We start from the raw sequence: 20,990 nt of genomic DNA, 5'->3' as shown, positions 1-20,990 counted from the left end.
TTCCTTATACAATCGTTTCCTTCTTCGCATATGGCACTCCAATGTAAACTTGGAAAATAGCGTATTCAACAAAATAGCCTGTCTACATAAAAATACAACTACCTATGCCACCCGTTACGGTGAACTATGGTTTGTACCAATATCAAGAACAAATTATGGCCTGCAAATGATAAAAAATAGATTACCGAGATTGCTGAATGCACTTGAAAATGCTGGATTTCTAACCTCAAACATAACACGGTCTCAACTAGTATCGATGATGCAGTCACTTTCATAGATTTCTTTTTTTTTGTTGGACATTTTTTGTTGAACACTTGTTGAACATGTTTGTTGAGCACTTCTGTTGAAATGTCGGACATTTTTTGTAGAACATTTTTCCTGTTGTTCAAAGTTACCGCAAACTGTAAGAAGTGTATACTGTAAGAATTGTGTTACCATGTTGTCAAATCACATTGTACGATAATCTATTCCTTCCTTACCTGTACTAATGACTGCGTACTTTACATTGTTTTGTAATTTTCTGCTTGATTGTGTAATTGATGTCGTTCACTGTAGATGCAATCCTGGTTTAAATACTGAATAACGTCACATATGCCATTTCCGCCACCTGCTGCCACCATATAGCACCAGGAGCTAAGGGCTTCTCAAGCTGCCTATAGCAGCTTTTATCTTAGCCCCTGCCATTGTGTAACGATGTTTACAATGGAAACAAATAAAGAAAGAAAGAAAGAAAGTTGAAATGTTTGCGTGCCTCGCTTTAATCTGCGAGTTCATGACAATGTGACCAACTTCGCTTGCGCATGTCTGTTTGTGCGTGTACATTGAAGAGGAACAACAAATAAATGTCAGTTTAAAGTTTCCAGCGCCAGCCCTTTGTCTGTTCTCCGTTTTGTGCTCGTCAATTTTTAGCGCTTATTCTTTATGTGTTCGTGGATAACCAACTAGCCCAACAGTCTGTTCTGCTAAAGTACATTGAAAGCTTCCGCTTGCCGTCCTCCCTCTCTATCATTTTGTGCATACCACTTTTCCGTGAAGTATGGACCAACCCGTCCAGGTACATGTCTTATTAAACACGACCCCTAGTAGAAAAGTGGCTCCAGGCACCTGACTGTTGTTTAAATGTTTTTTCACCTTTTATTTTAACTTAATATCAAATGAGCCAATGATAGTGCAATATTACAGGAAGACGTCAATTCTGTCAATCAGTAGAGTGCTTCCAACGTTTTGCGACTCAATCCAACTGAAGCCCCTACTGTTTCTTTCAGTCGAAAAGTGTGTACTTCGCCATTGCCAATATCCAAGAGAAAACGTTGCAAAGAGCGTGTTAGACACACGACTTGGGAACGCTGATTGACTTCCGTGTAACTTTGCAACATATTGCAAGCGCTGCTAATGCACCTTACAAAAATCGCAACGTTTGGATTCGAGCTAGTTGTTACTCCACTATTCACCGCCGTAAGCGCAAAAAAATTGGACAAGACAAAAAGTAACGGACAGGCGCTACTCCCAGCTCAAATTTATTTACAAGGCGAGACACATACATACCATGTCGTGTCTATGTGTTATTGTCCTTCATCGAAAGGATTTCAGCGCTTACCGTGGTGAATCTAACAGAAAGTTACGCCTGACAACAAGAGTGACAGCAAATTCGGACATCCAGATAAAGATTGATTTGGGACCTATCGAACTGTGGGCAATTCTTTGATTAAGGGGCGAAACATTTAGCGTTTTCAGCGATGTCTTGTTCGTATCCTGCGCAACTGGTATCTGGCACGGCGTGTATATTTTTAATATTAGAGCCTGAGAAATAATGCGAAAGTATTGCGCTTACCTATTATTGCAAAAATATTTCTCAAGCGCGTGTCTTGCCTGTGCTTACTGTGGGCAGTAACTTTCTGCGTGCCTGACCATCATTTGAGCAACCCCTGCATTTTCTGCGTAATGTAATTTGTACTAGAGCTGTGCACGGGCTGTATTTCCGAGCCCGAGCCCGGCCCGGGCCCGCTGACTTTGTCGAAGGCCCGCCAGAGCCCGACGGCAAAAAGCTGCGAGCCCGCCCGGCCCGGCCCGACGTACGAAAACACAATCCCGGGCCCGGCCCGGCCCGGCCCGACCCGGCTTTTTGAAGGTTCGCTGCGAAAACAAAACATCGTTTTCCGGTAATTTGGCATTTTATTGAGCATATCAAATATGATCAAACGACACACGACGAACAGTCTCTAATAGAGACTGTTCGCGGCACTTTTGCTATACAAGTAGACGGCCTCATGCCAGCAATCATGGAGTTCGCTTGCCAAAGCCGTTACGTGTATGTGGCATGCCAATGCAAGGGTCAGCTTGCACGAAGGCGATCTACGTCGGGTCGCTCGTCGCTATCGCGTGCATTTTCACTCATATGGGATTTGGCCTTAAATCTAACGCGAACAGTCGCGTGGCGCCGTCACTAGCTCAGGGGGTGTTACTTCTCTGTTTTTCGGAGTGCAACAGAGGCAGTGCTTTACCTGCTTTCCATTTGTTTAAAGTGGCGAATGGAAAGAAAAAGCGGTAAAGGGCGGTCGCGGAAAAGGCGCTGTATGCGTGCTGGAAAGCGATTCCCGCTCATTGTCTATATTTTGGGCTTGAGTCGGGTTTTACGCCGGGCCCGAGCCCGGCCCAATAAAGCTCCAAGTAGCCCAAGCCCGGCCCGGGCCCGAGGTGAAAGTACGTCGGCCCGCCCGAGCCCGGCCCGCGGGCCGGGTCGGGCTCGGGCTTTCAGGCTACCCGGAGCCCGTGCACACCTCTAATTTGTACCCCAAGCGGTATTATACGTATTCTGCAATGTATTGCAGAATACGTATACTTTTCGTACGTTTCACGTATTGTCCTTCTGACACAATATTACCTTGCTATGTGATGTTGACCTATTTAATTTACTTTTTTACATTCCCGTGCCGCTGTTTACTCGGGTTTTATGTTTTACTTTCCTGTTGCACGCTTACTAAGGCCTACAACAGATGATGAGCAGTTGGAGAAATGAGTGAACCAATAATAACGAACGGTGTAATAATTCTGCATGTAGCGTCATATGAGTAACGCAGTCGAGCTTGCGCCCTGACATCAATGATAAGCCCTCAAAGTAGTAGGATGGCAGGTACTCACCTGTATCGGTATTTACGTGCCTCTTGAGTGCCTGTCGTGAAGAGCTTAACGAAGAGTACTCGTGTGATGTTTATGAAGAGGACAAAGCTGACCTGCGAAAAAAAACTTGTTAGAGCCTCTTCCCTCTCACTCTCTTGATATATATATATATATATATATATATATATATATATATATATATATATATATATATATATATATATATATATATATATATATATATATATATATATATATGGAGGTATGTAGGCATACAGACCATAATAGAGATGGTGATCGGTCCTCTGATTATCCAAAAATAGGACTTTGTAGCATTTGTTGTCCAGCACCTGCGAGTGACAATATTGATGTAACAAACGAAAACCACATTGCTCTTAAAGTTTAGTAGCTTTTCTCGCCTCCACTCACAATATATCCTCCAGCGTTGCCCTCACAATAATCCAGGGTACCAAGAAAATCACAGGCAGCCCTGCAAAATTTGAAGAAATCTCTAGCAAGACCCAGTAATATTAACCATATTATGCAGTTCTCAATGCCCTAACAAATTCAACTGATAGCTCTCGATAAAATTATGTTTCAACCAATCTGGAGTTCAAATATATTAGGATTTTAAAGAACGTGCGTTTTACGCGTTACATGAACGCTGAGGTAACTGCTTCGACGTAGACTGGCAACAGGTGGATAACTTAAGAACCAACCGATGAAGTCGCAGTGAAGACGTAAATAACAGCAACGTTTTCAAATTTTTCAGTGATATGAAACTGTGCTCATGAACTGCTTCCGCCGATGAAAGCATTGCCAGCATTCTGACTACTTTCCAAACGTTTTGAAACAGTTCAACTCTTCAGTTCTATTCCAGTACGCTCAAGAGCGTCCGTGGCATAGCGTGGCAATTTTTCTTTCAAGGCTTGCCGCTCTGCCTTCTAGATACGATCTCCCTCCAGCGTAGAAACACGTGCCGTTCTCATATAAAAGACGTACGTTTCAAGTGCGAGACCAATGTTACTTGTTACCTTGGAAGGCCCCGCTTGGTGGACTGTAGTATTCCAAACTCACTGACGAAAGTTCTCAGATCGTTCATAGAGAGCGTGACCACCGGTCGCATGTGGAACAAGAGAGAGATACTTGGTTCTATGTTACTGAATACTAACTACGCGCTCATGGCACATCCCAGCTCATTTCAAGCACGGCAGCTTTGCGGTGATCCAAAACAAAAATATGCTCAAACACTAAAGTGTTTTATGCCGGGGCCCACGAAGACTTTCATGACGTATTTCCGTGACGGCAATACGTCAGCGAAATGAACGCCATCGAATGACAAAAGAAAGAAATCAATAAGAAAAAGTTCCGTTGCCAGGAGTCGATCCCATGACCTCTCGGTCCACGACGATAGCTGGCGGGCGTTTATCCCACTGAGCTACCACCCAACTTTTTTCTTTATTGCCAAACAATTAGCAAAGGCTAAATGAACGCGCCTTTTATCTTTCACAGTTTACTCTCACAGTGCTCTTGGATGGATGGATGGATGGATCGATAGATGCTACGAGCGTCCCTTTTATAACGGGGCGGTGACATGCGCAAGGTCGATCCAAAGAGGTCGCGAACTTCGGGCGAAGAGCGGTTCAGAACCTATTGCCAGTGACACCAGCAAGGAGAGTTATGGGTGCTGCTATTGAAGCGCCACTATGTTTGGAGGGAACAAACACTAATAGCGAAAAACCAAGTATTGTTCAAAGGCGAAGCAATCTTTAGGTTTTACAAATTACATTTCGCGAACAATATTATGTAGGTGCAATGTGCCAAGAATATATGACACTGCTTAGTTATTACAAAAAAAAAAGAATAACCTGTAGCGCCCCCTGAAGAGAAGGGCACGTCATTGTTATCCAGTGCAGCCGTTGCGGGGCATCGAAAGGCGCACTCGTGAAGTTCGTCTCCGACGGCACGCCCCCCCACGTGTTCTGGTGTTTCGCACTTGCATGCATTCTCTGAATTATTGTGGTGAAAATTTGATTTTTGCTGTGCGCGGAACTTGCGAGGTGCGTTTCATCCTTGTTTAATGTGTTTCTTATGGTGTTGAACGGGCATCGGGACTAGGCGGCTAATATTTAACGCCGAACGCTTTCCACGGTACTCACGAAAACGATGTGTTGTTCCAAGGATGCAACAGCAACACGCGTACGCCTGGCGAGCCTTCTCTTCTAGATAAGACACCTGGGCAACAGTCCGGAGTAGTGTGCTCGCTGGATTTTCATGGATCACTATTCCTGCAGCCCGGTTTCCTTCGTCAACATACAGTGCCTACTGCATTTCCTGTTATCGTTGAGCAAATCGCTGAGTTAGCTGTCGCTCTACAAGTCGCATACCTGTGTACGTTACACGTAAGGTTACTTTATCGGAACACGAGGCAAAACATAGGGCACATAGTGTACGCACTCTTTGTACTTATTACAACACCCGTTGCTCATTGTGTAGAGTGTGATGAAATTGCGTTATTGTGACCACTGAAACTAACATGTCATCATTGTGGCGTGACCAGGCGTCATTTTTTCTCGTTAGAACTGAAGCGCACAAGCAATGCGCTCTTTAAAGGGACCCTGAAACGCTTTTCACGACTTTATACGAACACATTGGGCCGGTAGAGCAACTCCTAAGCATCATTTACAGACCGATTTAAGCTCTGTGCGTAAACTGTGTAATATATCAAGGCTTTAAAGCTGCGAATCGCCACCGATCACAGCGTCTCAGCCAAACGTGTCCGCCCATTTCCAGTGCGCGTCGTCGTGGAAGCGCGACGTCACGCTGGCGGCTAATTTGATTGGATATGTCCCGTACACGTCACTGAACCTCCTGTAGGCAGCGAGCGTCGTCTGCCTGTGTTACAACGTGCTCCGTGTTGACGTGAGCTGAGCGACAGTGTTTATCTCGAGGTTTCTTTTCTTGGACAAAATGAATTGCCCTGGCCGTGTTGTGTACTTCATATCTAGCAATTTCTAGCAATTGGTGACTTCTAAAGATGCGACATCGTGCAATGGTCGTGAGGCATCTGTCGAGCGGAATCCCTTCATCTCGTCGCTGCAATGAGCGTCGCGCTCTCGCAATCCGTTCAACGCCACGATCCACGTGTCTGCGGCTGTAACTTCACCCCTGAAGACACAACCACATTGCCCGGGTATACGCTTATCGGTGATCATTCTCGAATTATTTTTGTTTGTCCGTATGCTTTTGCAGGTTGTCGCCGTACAGGAGAATAAAATAAGATCTGCTGGTAGTTTGGCGGCACCTGTCGGAGCTGATATAAACCACTCCGCGAGCTTCGTTTTTGTTGGGCCTCCGAGATTGCGCGCAACCTGTCGGCGCGCAATATCTGAGGCCATGACTGGGCGAAGCTCAAACCGTCGAGTGCGCTCATGAGAGCGCTGTGATCGCCGGCGATGCCAGCGTGTCTGTGAGTTGAGGGTGTAAGGCAGTGGTGAGGAGTAGGGTACATATATAAATTCCGTAGCGGCCTTGGTACACGGCGCGTCGCCTAATTTCTGGTGCGAATGATTTGGGGATGCTCTTGCCTAAACGCTGACAAAACTTCAAAAAACCGTTTCAGGGTCCCTTTAAGGTCCCTGGTAAAACTAAGACGAATTATACGGCGGTACACTTAAACACCGCTGTTTAGTCATGAGTCGATATTAGTTTAGCTAGCGTTGGCGTCAAGCGCACTCGCCAAGGACTTGCCGGCTCGCCGTAGCGCGACTCCTTAGCGACCAGGGGCATAATAAAACTAATTTGAGGTCAAATTTTGTGCTAGTGCCAAGAAAATGACGTCACTTTTTACCGGATGTTGCGTCACATCCGCTTTATTTTTTGTTTCGGCACAAGTGTTCCCTCCTCTCACAGATGGTTATAAGCCCCATGAACAGCTGATGAGCACCCTTTTCTGAACTTATGGGCTTATATGGAAGCTTCGCTACCAGATACATTTACTTTGACATATGTGCCACCAGGTTAAAAAAACAAAACAAAAAAAACGCGCCGTTGCTACGACCGCCCCATTCGGCGCGTTTCCAATAGAAGTGTAATTCTGTCAACGCTATAACACACCGCGAGGTGGTGGGTTTAGCCCAAGCCTCGCTCATAGCGTCCATCCATATTGTCACGTGGTCATGACGTCGAGAAAGACAACAGCCGGTGTGCTCAAGATGAAACTCTTTATTTGGCCGAACTTGTGGCCGGGAAATTAAAACTCAACCTACAGCAATAAACGCTGCACACTGATAGCCGCGAACTGGGCGTCGACCGTCAATAATCTGCTCATAGCTGGGACGCGCCGTCTTTTATACATCACGCATCGAAATTTCGAGTCTTATCACAGGTGGTCGCGCAAGCTCCGGAATAATCTAGACTATTCGCGTCCTGCGCGCAATCTTAATAAAATGATCTACTACAATCGCGAAGCTTCTCGAACACTGCGGCACGGGCAGCGACGAGCGTTGCTAACTGTCCTTGCTGGTCAAACCCGAATACATCAAAATAAGAACAAGAATTGGGCGTGGCATTGGAAGGATCAAAGAAAATTGGTGGCATTGAATCTTTGCACATGGGGTAGGTTGACGTTAGCAACTAGACAAAAGTTGTTTTGACAAGTGTCATTAGGAAAATCGGCACACATATTAGTAGGAACTAGATTGTCGAAATCATTTACTAGAGCTATGCTGTTCTCTGGTAAAGGGTTAATTGAGCGCCAAAATTTACGTACGTACGTTAGTACGTTAGTACGTTAATTTACGTACGTTAGTTGAGAGCATTTCTTGCAGTGTTCGAGAAAGCAAATGTATCTTAGAGGACTTTAAGGCGGCAATGTAATAGTTGTGTGCAGTTTTGTAAATCGCCCAACGGTCTTCAGTGGGCGCTAGTCTCGCTGATCTATAAAACTGGTTTTTTATGGTAAGATATGCGTCTGGTATAGGCGTTGTACTATGGTGCCTGGTGATTAGACATGATGATACGGTTAGGAATGTGTTTCTTGGTAAGTTTGTGTACTTTTGCAGCAAAAAGACCCCAGTTTGATTGAACACGGCGATCACCGCAATGAATAAAAAAGGAATCGACGAAATTTGATAGTTCCGCATTACTGACATTGAAGTTTGGTTTTTTGAAATTGCATATTATTTTTTATATGCGAAGTATCTTATGGCGGAGTTCAATACGGTGGTGGTGGTGGTGGTTTGCGGCGTGACTACCCTTACTGCGCATGCGCATACTCTCTCCACTCACCCTCTCCCCGCCCCTCCCCATTTCCCCCTTTCCCTCCCCCTCCCACTGCCCCTCTACCATTTCCCCTCTCCACTTTCTCTCTCTCATCCCCCTCTCCACTTCCTCTCTACCGTCCCCCTTTCCACTCTTCCTCTGAAACGCAACGCCGCGATGAGGACCAGCGTATGCGTGTCCCCTCCCCCTCTCTCTCCTTCTCCTACGCTGCCCCCCTCTCGCACGCCTGCCGACCGCGTTCCACGCTCGCCCTGTGAGAATTAACGGCCAGGCTAGAGGGAAGACAAGACGCGCGTAGCGTTCCTCTTCGCGTTCCACGACGCGTGGTGGGTAGCATGCCCAAAGGACGCCAACGGAACGCAATCGTGCAAGTGCTCCGGCTTCGCATCGCCTCATGGTCCCCTTTAGCGGGAAATGGTGCAATATTTCTCAATGGATCGTTTGGGTGTGGTATTTTAAGGTGAAAAGCAAAGAGAGAATGTTCACTGATACCACGCAGATACTTGATTTTAAAAGCTATGTCGGGTGAGTTGCCTAGTCAAAATTAGGTCAAATGTACTTGAAGCAGAACTCGTTGTTCTCGTAGGTTGTGTGACCAGTTGAAACAGGTCCCAGTCGACCGTCCAGTTTACCGTCGCCAGTCTTTCTTATGCCTATAGCAGGACGAGGGCCTCTGCCAATGATCTTCCCGTACCACGTGATCTTCTTACGAGCTGGCAGCTGATTAATAATCCCTCGCATACTACCTGAAGGCATCAAGACTGCCAGAACGACACCCTCGACATGAAAGAATGAAATGAGGGGAATTTAAGGGCTCGTTTTCCTTAGTTAGATAAAATTTTAATGGGAACTAACAGACAAGCAGCCCAAGGAAAATATAGGGGATGTAGTGAAGGGAGGACGACGACGAAGCAAACGATCACGAAAGCCTCGTTGTCAATAATAGCCACGGGAGACGAGCTCACGCTTTGAGCGGGTTTTGGCTGCATTACGCTCTGGCCTCACACTCTGCTCTTTCACGCTCTGCCCTTGACGCACCCTGACGCTCCGTGAAGTCCACGAGCCAATATACCACCTCACATTTGGTGGAGGTACGTGGATTTCTAGTACCCAGCTTCGCTACCGGACCCCCCCCCCCCCTGTTTGTGACCTAATTACCACCATGGCCGACGAGACCCCTCTCCGGTCTGGACCTTCGGCAGACCACGTCACCTGTGGCCCCATGTATTTCCAGCAACATCCGCCTATCTTCATCGGCTCAGGTGACTCGAATGTGGATGATTGGTTGCCCCAATACGAACGTGCCAGTGCCAGTAACAAGTGGAACGATCAAATGAAGCTTAGTTGCGTCATGATATATCTCGCGGAAATCGCGCAACTGTGGTATCACAAACACGAGAGTGACATCCTGACTTAGTTCGTTTTTAAGATTTCCATAACGGACGTCATTGGTTGGCCATCGGCTCGCAAGCTTCGCGGTTAGCAGCGCTTGCTTCAGCATGCACAGCAGCCAGGCGATAACTTCACAGGCTACATTGAGATTGTGCTGAATCTCTGCAAGCGCATCAACTGCACCATGACTGAAAAAGAGACAATCTAGCACATCCTGCAAGGTATCGAGGACGACGCTTTTCAGGTGCTGCTCGCGAGAAATGCCACCAAGGTCGTTGCACTCGTGTAATTGTGTCAAAGCTTCGACGACTTGCGGAGGCAGCACACGATCGCACACCGAACCCTCGCGACGGTGGACACGCAATCAAGCTTGCAGCCTACTGCTTGTCCCGCAGAGCAACAGCCGCTGCTATCCACCATGAAGGAATTTATTCGTGAAGAGGTAGCGCGTGAGCTTTTCTTACTACCTATCACGAACGAGGCGGCGCAGCGTTTGACCCCTGACCTTGAGCACGTCATTCGCACCCAAGTTGCTGAGGCCCTATCGCCTGTGCTCCAACAGGCACTCGTCACTGCGCCGCTTAGTTACGCTGCCATCCCTGCTCCACCCCCTCAGCAGCCTACGCCATATGCTCGAACTGCGATCCATGTCATGCCTCCGACCGCAAATTTCGCGCCACTTCAATACGCCAAGCCTTCGGCTTCGTTTTCCCGTCGCCAAAAGCGCGTGGCGATCGCCGCACAACAGGCCCATCTGCTTCGCCTGTGGCGTCGCTGGACACGCCGCTCACCCTTGCCGCCGATGTCCACCCGCTCTGTTCGACAACCTGGTACAACCAGATGCGCCGTCGATAATCGCCCATCTTAATCTAATAGCCGCCCACAACCTCCTCGATGGCGCTCCCTACCACCCATGCTTCGCTGGTCAACTGCGGAACAAGGAAACGATTGCTGCAGTTCCGGATGCAAAAGGTGCATGCAAGTCGAACTGCCCAAGGCCTCCATGTATTTCGCCGCAAAGCGTAGTTGACGTTGATTTTGAAGGAACAGCTGCCGCAGCGCTTATTAACGCGTTAGCGCAAAAGAGCTCGCTTCGCAGAAATTCCGGCTTCGGCGTCGTTATTTGCGAGCGAGAAATCAGCGCTGTCCGTGAGCGAAAAGTCAAGAACGAAGGCAAAAAAATAAATAATAAAAATCTTCGGTTCGTGTGAGAACCGAACCCAGACCTTCTGTGCAGCTACAACAGAAACTGCTAGAAATTGCTAGAAACTGCTTCGGAAAAAAAAACATGTTTGAATTTCAAGCAGTGGGAGGAGTCTCCTTAACGCAATTATGAGCCCGTGGCAAAAGCGTAGAATTGCGCCAGGCGTCAATACATGGGAATTGCGTAGCGATTGGGTGTTTTAAAGGCCCACCCATAACAAAGCGCTCCGACATATTTAAAGAGACACTAAAGAGAAACAATAAATTGGTTTAGAAGAAAACCAAGTTCAAAGTTTCATTTTTAAATTTCGCGCCGAACTTTGTAATTCCTGACGTAAAATATTTCAAAGAGCATTTAACGTATTTTGGCGCCACTGGCTCGATGAAATTTCCACATACTCGTTATGTCAAGTCTCTGGCCCCCTCAGAGGACACTGTACTTCGATTTAACCGATTAGGAACTACGTAGGCCCAAGCAGGCGCCGTCAAAAATGTGTGACGTCAGGGCAAATGGTGCAGGAATTCCAAGGTCGCGTCGCCACCTGTATTTTCTTTTTGCGCAGTTTCTCGCTTATTAAGCGTCTTCTCGCAGCAAGCGTGGTGTTTTTGGTATCGTGGAAGACTACTTTACCAATGCGAGAAAAATCGTTTTGCTCTTTAGTGTCCGTTTAACCATCATCATGAGCGAAAGTATCAACAAACTGAGCAGCTGCGTTGGTTCGCGTGCTGCCTTACGGACGCGTAGTGGGCCCTTCGCTTATTCGCAAAAAGGAGAATCATGACGTAGTGGGCACTTCCCAACTGTACTTGCAGCATGCCTTCTAGGACAGCTTGAAACGGCCAATGTTACGCGCACCGACGCTCGTTTTCTTGCGGGGCGGTTCAAGCATCCACCAAGAATTGAAGCCAGACTAGCAATTGAGAAGCCGATGCGCACGGGGCCCGATTACGCTATCGCGTTCTACCCTTGAAGACGAAGCTGAAGCATCCAAGTTTTGATACAGCGATCGCCGTTTCCGTCATCTCTCAGACATTGTGCCGCAAGATAAAGAAGTCAACGACGTCGCTATTAGGACTAATGCTCGGTACTGCCGGCTCACACTACATCGCGCCGTCAGCTGTGTGCACTGCGCGGGTCATCATAAAACATACTTTATGAGGTAGAGTTCTTCGTACTGTCTTCCTCTTCCCATGACATTATTATCAGGTGGGACTTCCTGTCACGTCATAGCGCCATCGTAGACTGTTCTCGTGCAGAAGTATATCTTACGCAGCTGCAGACCTCTCTTTCGACGGGCCCTCCCAAACTTGTCGTCGCTGTGGACACAGATATTCCCCCAAAAAACGCGGACCCTTGCAACACTGGCCTGTACGACCACACCAGGCGGAATAGCACTATTTGCCCCGCCGGAAGTATTTCTACGCCGTCGCGGCTTACGACTGCCCTATGCAGCACTATATATGAAATCTGGCGCTACGATAATGCTCATTCCCAACTCGCTCAAATCCGCCGGTACCCCGCTTCGTGGGCGGTTATTAGAGCATGTACAAGACGTAGACCTCTAGCCTTCCCCGGACTTCTCTGAGGACCAACCCTACCTTCAGCTGAACGCCATGACGTCACCTGTTCCTACGCCTTCAACCCCAGATAATTTCCGCCCTTCCATTGCCGACGATCTACCGCCATCGCATCGCAGCAAACTTGTCGCTCCCCTGTAGGACTTCCGCTCTTTTACAGCGAAAGCTGTTATGAGATCATTTCACCGGCCGTTTTTGGCGCCGTAGTTGTCCGCCGCCGCCGCCGGTGTCCGTAACCAGTATCGCTCGAAATAAGAAAAAAAAACGAAATAAGAAAAAAAATTCCGGAATGGAACGAGGTTCGAACCTGGGCCCTCTGCGTGGGAGCCCAGTATTCAACCTCTGAGCCATGCCGGTGCTTGAAACTGCTTTGCAAAAAGGTCCTATACAGGCTTCATGTCGGGAAGGAACCACATTAGCATATCCAATATAGCGTGGTAGAAGAGTAAAGTAAGCACCAAGCGTCGCACAACGCGAATTCTGTAACCAGGCGTCACACAATGCGAATTGCGCAACGAGTAGGTTGTTGAATGCTTCCAACCCATTACAAAGGACTCTGCCATAATTCTTCATAGTCATCAGGCGCAGAATCAACAAAATGCGCATAATGCCTTACATGCGTATAGCAGGTACCAATGCTCTCCGTAGAATGACGAAAAATGGCACAGTGCCTGCTGCCCTACTTCTAAAAAATTACAATGATTTATAGCGTAGTGCGTTCCTCGCAATTGCACCTGTATTGGTTGCCAAGCAAGCCCATAAGCGCATGATCCATTTCCTCGGGGTCTCAGTAATGTTCTTCGCCCCCCCCCGTCTCTCTCCCACGTCAACGTATGTTATACAGCATGACGGGAGATGGAAATAGCGACCGGGCGTCGCCCAATGCAAATTACATAACTGGTGGCCCGTTTAAAGATTCCAACCCATTACAAAGGGCTGAGCCATAATTCTTCATCGGCATCAGTCGTCGCGTCAACGAAGTACACATAATGCCTTACAGACGTGTAGCTGGTGCCTCGCTTCTCCGCGGAATGACGAATAATGGCTTAGTAGGTGACTCCCAACTTCACAAAAATTGTGATTTATGGCGTAGTGGGTACCTTTCTAGTGTACGTGTATGGTAGCCTTAAGAGAACTTAACGGGCTCTAGAAACGCCGCTCTTCCAGCTTTCGCTGTTACTGTGCTGCGGTTTCAGCGCAGGCCTGGCGTTTTTTTCCACTGTGCCCACCCGCCACGGTGGTCAAGTGGTTTGGGGTTCGACTGCTGACTCGCAGGTCGCGGGATCAAATCCCGGCCGCGGCGGCCGCATTTTCGGTGGAGGCGGAAATGCTTGAGACCCGTATGCGTAGATTTAGGTGCACGTTAAAGAATCCCAGGCGGTCGAAAATCCCGAAGCCCTCCACTACGGCGTCTCTCATAATCATGTCCTGGTTTCGGGACGTTAAACCTCAACAATTATTATTATTATTATCCTTCGATTGCGTCCGGCCTACTTTCGGCCGCACGACGAGCTCCCCGCACCACATCGACCCCGATTCTCGTGCTCCCTTAGCGAGCAACGTTATCTAGCTTCCGCGGCAGAACATCAATTTGTCAACGAACAAGTCGACGACATGCTTAAAGGCAGAGTGATTCAGACGTCCGAAAGCCCCTGGTACTCTCCAGTCCTACTTCTGCGCAAGAAAGGTGGCTCTATTACATTCTGTGTCGATTATCACCACCTCAGTAAGATAACTCGAAAGGGTTGGTGTACCCGTTTCGTACATCGAACATGCTCTTGATTGCTTGCAAAGGGCAGAATATTTTTCATCTTTCTATTCACACTCGGGTTATTGGCAAGAATCAATGGCTGACACTCATCGTCCGGAGATTGCTTGTGTCTCTCCTGGTGAACTCTGAGTTTAAGGTCATGCCGTTCGGATTGTGCAACGCACCTGGTACTTTCGAACGGATGATAGACGACATCCTTCGTGGCTACAAGCGGAACACCTGCCTTTGCTACCTTTACATCACCGTAGTCTTTTAACGCGGTAGCGTTAGAGAGCTCGTGTCGCAGAAATTCCGCTGTCGGCGTCGGCACCGTTGGTTGTGAGCGAAAAATCATCCGTGAGCGAAAAATCGAGAAAGTAGCAAATAAAATAAACGATAATATCTTCGGTCCCAATGGGGATCGAACCCAGGCCGTTCGCGTGGCAAGCAGGCGTCTTACCACAAAGCCACGATGTTGCTTGCAGCTGCTTCGGACAAAAACACTACATAAATGCCATGTAGTAGAAGGAGTCTCCTTAACGCATTTTGTTCGGCGGGTGTCACGACGAAAACGAGCCCATATGGTAGGCGCATTCGCGAGGCCATCAAACTACGTCGAAAAACGCCGGGATAGTGCAGCCATCGCCGCTAAATCCACACACGAACTTTCAAACAGCTCTAAAAATGGACAACTATGTCCATCTAGAGGAAAACATATCAAGCCAACGCAGCAAACGCTAGATAATGTGCTGTCATCTGTGAGGCATTGTGATAAATATGTCTCGACTTTTCATGGCATCCGAGAGGGCCGGCGCGCGGCGTATATCTTGGAGGCCATGCGACTCTTGCTTTAGATCGAAAGCCTGTAAAATTCGCGCGCGTGCGTGCGTGTGTGAGTGTAACAATACACATTAATAAGTATGCACTTAGTGGTTGAAGTGCGCACTAGGGGCCGGATTTCGCTATCGCGTTCAACTCTTAAAGGCGAAGCTTAAGGGTCTCCCAATTTTGTAGGAATTTTCCTACTCCCCTCTCGTGAGATTCTGACGTGCCTCACCTCAGGTGGCCTTCAACGTAACAAAACAGTGTCATCTCGCGCGTGCCACTTGACAATACTGGGTGATGTCATCTGCAAGGGAAGCGTTTTTCCGCAGCCAGCGAAACTCCGTGCCATTGCCGAATATTCCATGCCCACTTCTGTGAATACGCTTCGAAGTTTCATTGGGCTCTGTTCGTATTTTCGCCAGTTTGTGCGCGACTTTGCTTACATCGCCTCTCTTACCAATCTTCTGACAGCCTCTAACGCCATGTCTGCTTGGTCACGACAGTGCGACGAATCTTCTGTAACGCTAAGGCGATTACTAACTTCGGCTCCAATTATTCCTCACTTTGACCCTGATGCGCCAACGGAAATCCATATTGACACCAGTAGCGTTGGCCTTGGTGCAATATTGGCTCAAAAAAAGAAAAGAGGATACGAACAGGATACCTACACGGGGAAAAAAGTCACAGTTTCGCCTGAGAGTGCGCAGCAATGAATGCGATAGAAAGAAAGTGAAATGTCACACGAGAAACGGCAAGCAGCTCGATACTTGCAGCGTGCCGCTGCAGCACAAAGAAGTACGCCCGCAAAGAACGCACAGGTATACATAGAAAAGAGGCGTAACAACTGTGACAGTTGTTACGTCTTTGTGCTTGAGCGACGCGCTGCAAGTGTCGACAATGGAGAATCAGACGCTCTTATATTTCTTTTTTTTTTAAACTGCAGCGCGTGGAGTGACCCCTCTGCGTCTCTTGCCACACGAGGACGTCTCACGCAGGGTGTGAGCAGTGTCCTTTTTTTTTCGTTCCACATTACGAGTCAGTACAGAAAGGTGCCACTTTATCGTGCGCATCTCAAAGTCAGTTTTCAAACTGGAAGAAAATGTAAGAGCATTGCGTGATAGGAAACGCGGTCAGGCTCCTCCGAGGTCTGCGTACCACCAGCGGTAAATGGTGCATATAAATAGCTCGCCGTTATTTCGCCGGCGCATGCATGGCGTGTGGTTCAGTTGTCTAGCGATGCGTGCTGGGGAGCGAGGGGTCGCTGATTCCAATCCCAGGTCGGGTGCTCGGAATTTTGTCTTCTGGTTTATTTTTCTTTGCGCCTTTTTTATATATATAAATACATGCATATACGTATCCGGGGCATGACGGCGACAGTGACGGAAACTTCCGCCGAGAGTGTCCTTATGATTGGTATCGCAATAAAAAACAAGATACGTTGCTTACGCGAGTCGAACACTCAAGAAAGAAAGGTGCAATTATTCCGTTGCTCAGAAAGAATGCCTTGAAATAATTTGGGCTTTGGCTAGGTTTCGTCCGTACCTGTATGCTAGCCCTTTCAATGTGGTCGAGTACCCTCATGCTCTATGTTGGCTCTCGTCGCTCAAACATCCGTCAGGACGCCTCGCTCGTTGGACGCTGCGACTCTAAAAGCCTGACATTCGTGTTGTATCCCTATCAGGACAGAAGCACTCCGGCGCTGATGTGCTGTCCCGCTCGCTGCTAACGTCCGACACTGCTTCTCCGCCAGATTCTTTGTCGCCGATCGACGTCGCAGCTATGCCCTCGAGGCTACGCAAGAAAGCATGAGTTTCTCACGTGCTCGAATCTCCGGATGATCCATCAACTTACCAAGCTTCAAGAAGCATTCGCCGTGAAGCGGCTCATTTCGCTATTCGAGACGGTCTCCTCTATCGAAGGAATCACGCGTAAGATGGCCGGAGGTGGCTGCATCTGATACCTCGCCACAAGCACACGGAAATATCCGCTGCTTTTCACACCGACCGACAAAGCGCTCACGCCGGCCCTACAACCGCCTGCGTCAGCGATACTATTGGCGCAAAATGTATCAATTTTTGTGCAAGCAGTGCTGGGCAGTATCGAAGATACATGTACCTTAGATACTATCTTAGAGACTCTTTGGGTGTCTTGTATCTGTATCGTGATACGTCTCGCAAGACGAGTATCTGTATCTGTATTTCCGATACATTCAATAATGTATCGTGTATCTTAAGATACAAGGTACTCAGTGGTAGGGCATCGGACGCGTTATTCGAAGGTCGCAGGTTCGGTTCCTGCCGGCAGCAAGTTATCTTTTCGTACGCTTTACATTTTTCACATGTATAACCCAATTATTAAAAATACCATCCCCTATACTTTCACAGGCATTATTGCCTGTTAGTTCTCATTATTATTGTTGCTAACAAACAAAAACGAGCCCTTAAATGTCGTATTCATTCCTTCATTCATAGCGAGGGCCTCGTTCTGGCAGACTTGATGTCTTCAGGTAGTATGCGAGGAATTATTGGCCAGCTGTCAGCTCTTAGAAAGATCACGTGCAACGTGACGCCAAAAGGCAGAAAAAGAGTGTTCCACACTTGCCGCCATGGCTGCGATTGGCGCTGACTAACACTCCTAGGTTTAAATCCACATATATGTCCTATGAAGTGGACGGGGGGATCACCGCCGCCATAGCTCAGTGGTAGAGCATCGGACGCGTTATTCGAAGGTCGCAGGCTCGGTCCCTGCTGGCGGCAAGTTATCTTTTCGTCCACTTTACTTTCTTCACATTTATATGTCAATTATTACAAATAACATCCCCTATACTTTCCTTGGCATTATTGCCTGTTAGTTCTCATTAATATTGTTTCTAACAAACAAAAACGAGCCCTTAAATGCCGTCTCCTTTCCTTCAAAATACTCCTATAGGAAGACCACCCTACGAAACAATAATCGCTGGCTCAAGTCAGCTTCTCAAACTGGTACTGGTGCCACTAAACCGCCCGAATAAAGCTATCGGCAGTGACATATTTATATATTTATAGAAGAGTCCACCAGTGAGGGCATGCGATGAGGTGTGCGCGTCCGTTTTGTTGGAGCAGAGCAACATGACAGCGCTAGCGTAGACTCGACAGAACAAGAGCGTGAACGTCTATGCTTAGCTCACGTGTCTTTCGTTTTGTTGATTTTTTTTAACACGAAAGTGTTCTATGCCGGGGTCCACCGCGCCTCAACTGACGCTTTTCCGTCACGGATATGACGTTGTAAAATATAAAGACTAACATATGGCAAAGAAAAAACTATAAGAAAAAGTTCCGTCACCGCGAGTCGAACTTACGACCTCTCGATCGCCAGCGCGCAGCGCGAAACGACTCCGCCACAGACGGCATGTCCTCTGCTATGCTAACGGCGAGCTATTTATTTACACCATTTGCCGGTGGCGGTACTAAGAGATCGGCGCTACAGCGTGTTTTCGTTATCACTAGCGAGATGGCGCGAAGCGCGCATTAAAAGTCGTCTCCCACGCGGATTAGCGCGCGCCTCGACAAGGCGTGGTCGCTCGTGTGGGCGCTTATCTCGTGATCTCGGTGGTTTGTACGGCTTGCGCTCTGTCTGCAAATTTCCGTTGAGAGCACGAAGGTCACCTCGCTCACTGCAGCGGCCGCTTTTGCGAAAGGAGCGTGCTGCTCACACAGAAATAAGTTACAACTGTGACAGTTCGCACTCATCCTGTGTATGTTCGTTCCGCGCGTCCTTTCTGCTTGAGCAGCGCATTGCAAGTTACATTTTGATGCTGTAGCATTCATTCCTTCGCGCTTGGGGCGAAAGAACGCACAACAAACGCTCAACCACGTCTTTGAAGACACGTTTCACTTTCGTGTTATACCGATTCCTATGACAGAGGGACCAGCCATGCTTTCTTTTTGCTTATGCCAGTGCCATGACGCTTACCCTTATCCACTGATAATGGAGGGCTCCGAAATTTCCTCATAATCGTATCGTGGCTTTGGGATGTTAAACCCTAAGAATTATTATTATTATCTTCCTGCGATCTTTATTCAAAGAGTTTTTGAAATCATAATTTGGTTGTTAACACAAGTGCTTTCTTAGTTCTTCTCTTGCATCCCGTACATTACCTAGGGCTCTGAATGTTTTTTCCCGGTCTGGTCACATCAGTACGTCTATTGTAACGTACTGCCAAAATAAGCTCTCTCCTTTATTCTTACTTTGAACTGTCTGCTTTATACCTGCTACTGTTTACACTATATTTATTACACTATATTATTACACAGTGGACACGGCAACCAAGCCGCGACGATGTCACCTAACGTACCCCTACTCGTGCAGGTTTTGACGGGATGCCTTTTTTCGTCGACCGGCTCATCGGCCTTTTGCACGGGCCACTTTGATCTACGTCACACCTTTGATGCACCGTTCAAGCTCGGCACGGGCATCGTTGGTGGTGATATCTTCGATACGCCAGTGGCGCCGCGCCTGCAGCCCGAGCATCATCTTTACTGCGCACACCTACCTGGCATGATCACGTCACCAGTTCAGCCCGCCAGCGATACGCCAGCGGCTATAAAATGGACGCCTATTGCTTCAAGCTGCAGTGGACACGGCAACCAAGCCGCGACGTTGTCACCTAACGTACCCCTACTCGTGCAGGTTGGTGACTGGAAATATGGTTTCCGTAGTGACGATCCTTGCTTAATAGTGTTGCCGTCTCCACACACCATTCTAAACTGCATAAGTGACTGTTTTGCGCTAGCGGGTCTGTTGCTTTCACTGTCGGGAGATATCGAGCAAAACCCTGGGCCTATTACGGATGCAATGTTTAAGGAACTGCTAGAAACGCAAAAAACTATCTTGTCTAAAATTTCGCAAATGCAAGAGCAACAGGCCTTATCTGAGTCCGCTATGATTCAAGTTCAGAACAGATTATTAACAATTGAGAAAAAATTGGAGTGCATAGATAAAGTGGATGGCTGCAAAAGCTTGAGAATGCAGTCGATAGGAGCCATACTGAACTGAGTGCTCTGTGCAGTAGGGTTGACGACCTAGAAAACCGCTCGAGACGAAACAACCTTATTATTAGAGGCGTAAAAGAAGAAGGCCCTGAGAGTGATGATGACTTGCTGAAAAAAAATAAATGACGATATATTTGGCTCCATTCTTAACCAGAAACTGAATTCTATAGAAAGAATACATAGACTGGGAAAGAAATTTCCTGGCAAAGACCGCCCTGTAATCCTTAGAGTGGCAGACTACCGAGACAAAGTAAAGATATTGAAAAATTGTTTCAAGCTAAAAGGCACTCATAATAACATTAGTGAGGACTACTCAAAACGTGTTACTGAGATACGGAGAAACTTGTGGGTCTCAAGTCTAGAAGAAAGAAAGAAAGGAGCGAAAGTTAGACTGGTTTATGACAAAGTTCTCATCAACAATGTTTTGTACACCTGGAGTGATGATGCCAAGGAAAAGGTCTGCTAAACCCAACCACCAATGACCTGAAAGACAAAAACAGGTTGACTTTAAGATCATCAACTTAAATGCTCGCAGTTTACTGAACAAAAGTCACTTAATTGAAAGTGTAACCTTGGAACATGATCCTGACATATTGGCAATCACCGAGACATGGTTGCACAGTGATGTACATGATGTGGAAGTTACACCGCCAGGTTACGTCTTAATAAGGAAGGACCGAGGCGGGAGAGGAGGCGGGGTAGCACTTATGATTAAAAGAGACATAAAGTATCAAACTTTGCCAGATGCTGGTGATATTCAAGCCGTATGGGTAAAGATTCGATTAAATGATCACCTTGTGTACATTGGAGTT

At 47.5% G+C, this 20,990-nt stretch overlaps 1 protein-coding gene and 1 long non-coding RNA gene across 2 annotated transcripts in view; one reads left to right on the top strand and one right to left on the bottom strand.

The window, feature by feature from the left end:
• LOC119403657 (parathyroid hormone/parathyroid hormone-related peptide receptor-like) overlaps positions 1-20,990 on the bottom strand; it is a 246,366-nt gene that overhangs the window by 97,353 nt on the left and 128,023 nt on the right. The window contains exons 5-7 of the mRNA XM_049418388.1: positions 3,547-3,607; positions 3,398-3,467; positions 3,139-3,230 (exon numbers count right to left, since the gene is read on the bottom strand). Coding sequence (XP_049274345.1) covers positions 3,139-3,230; positions 3,398-3,467; positions 3,547-3,607 — 223 coding nt within the window. The remainder of the gene's footprint in view (positions 1-3,138; positions 3,231-3,397; positions 3,468-3,546; positions 3,608-20,990) is intronic.
• Positions 19,440-20,027, top strand: LOC125759625 (uncharacterized). The gene is made up of 2 exons (XR_007417256.1): positions 19,440-19,495; positions 19,817-20,027. It is a non-coding gene; the product is annotated as an uncharacterized LOC125759625 (long non-coding RNA).

Source organism: Rhipicephalus sanguineus, chromosome 8 (assembly GCF_013339695.2).
Source record: "Rhipicephalus sanguineus isolate Rsan-2018 chromosome 8, BIME_Rsan_1.4, whole genome shotgun sequence".
Taxonomy (NCBI): Eukaryota; Metazoa; Arthropoda; class Arachnida; order Ixodida; family Ixodidae; genus Rhipicephalus; species Rhipicephalus sanguineus.
Note: the sequence above shows the minus strand (reverse complement) of the source record. Positions and strands in the feature narration are given on the sequence as shown.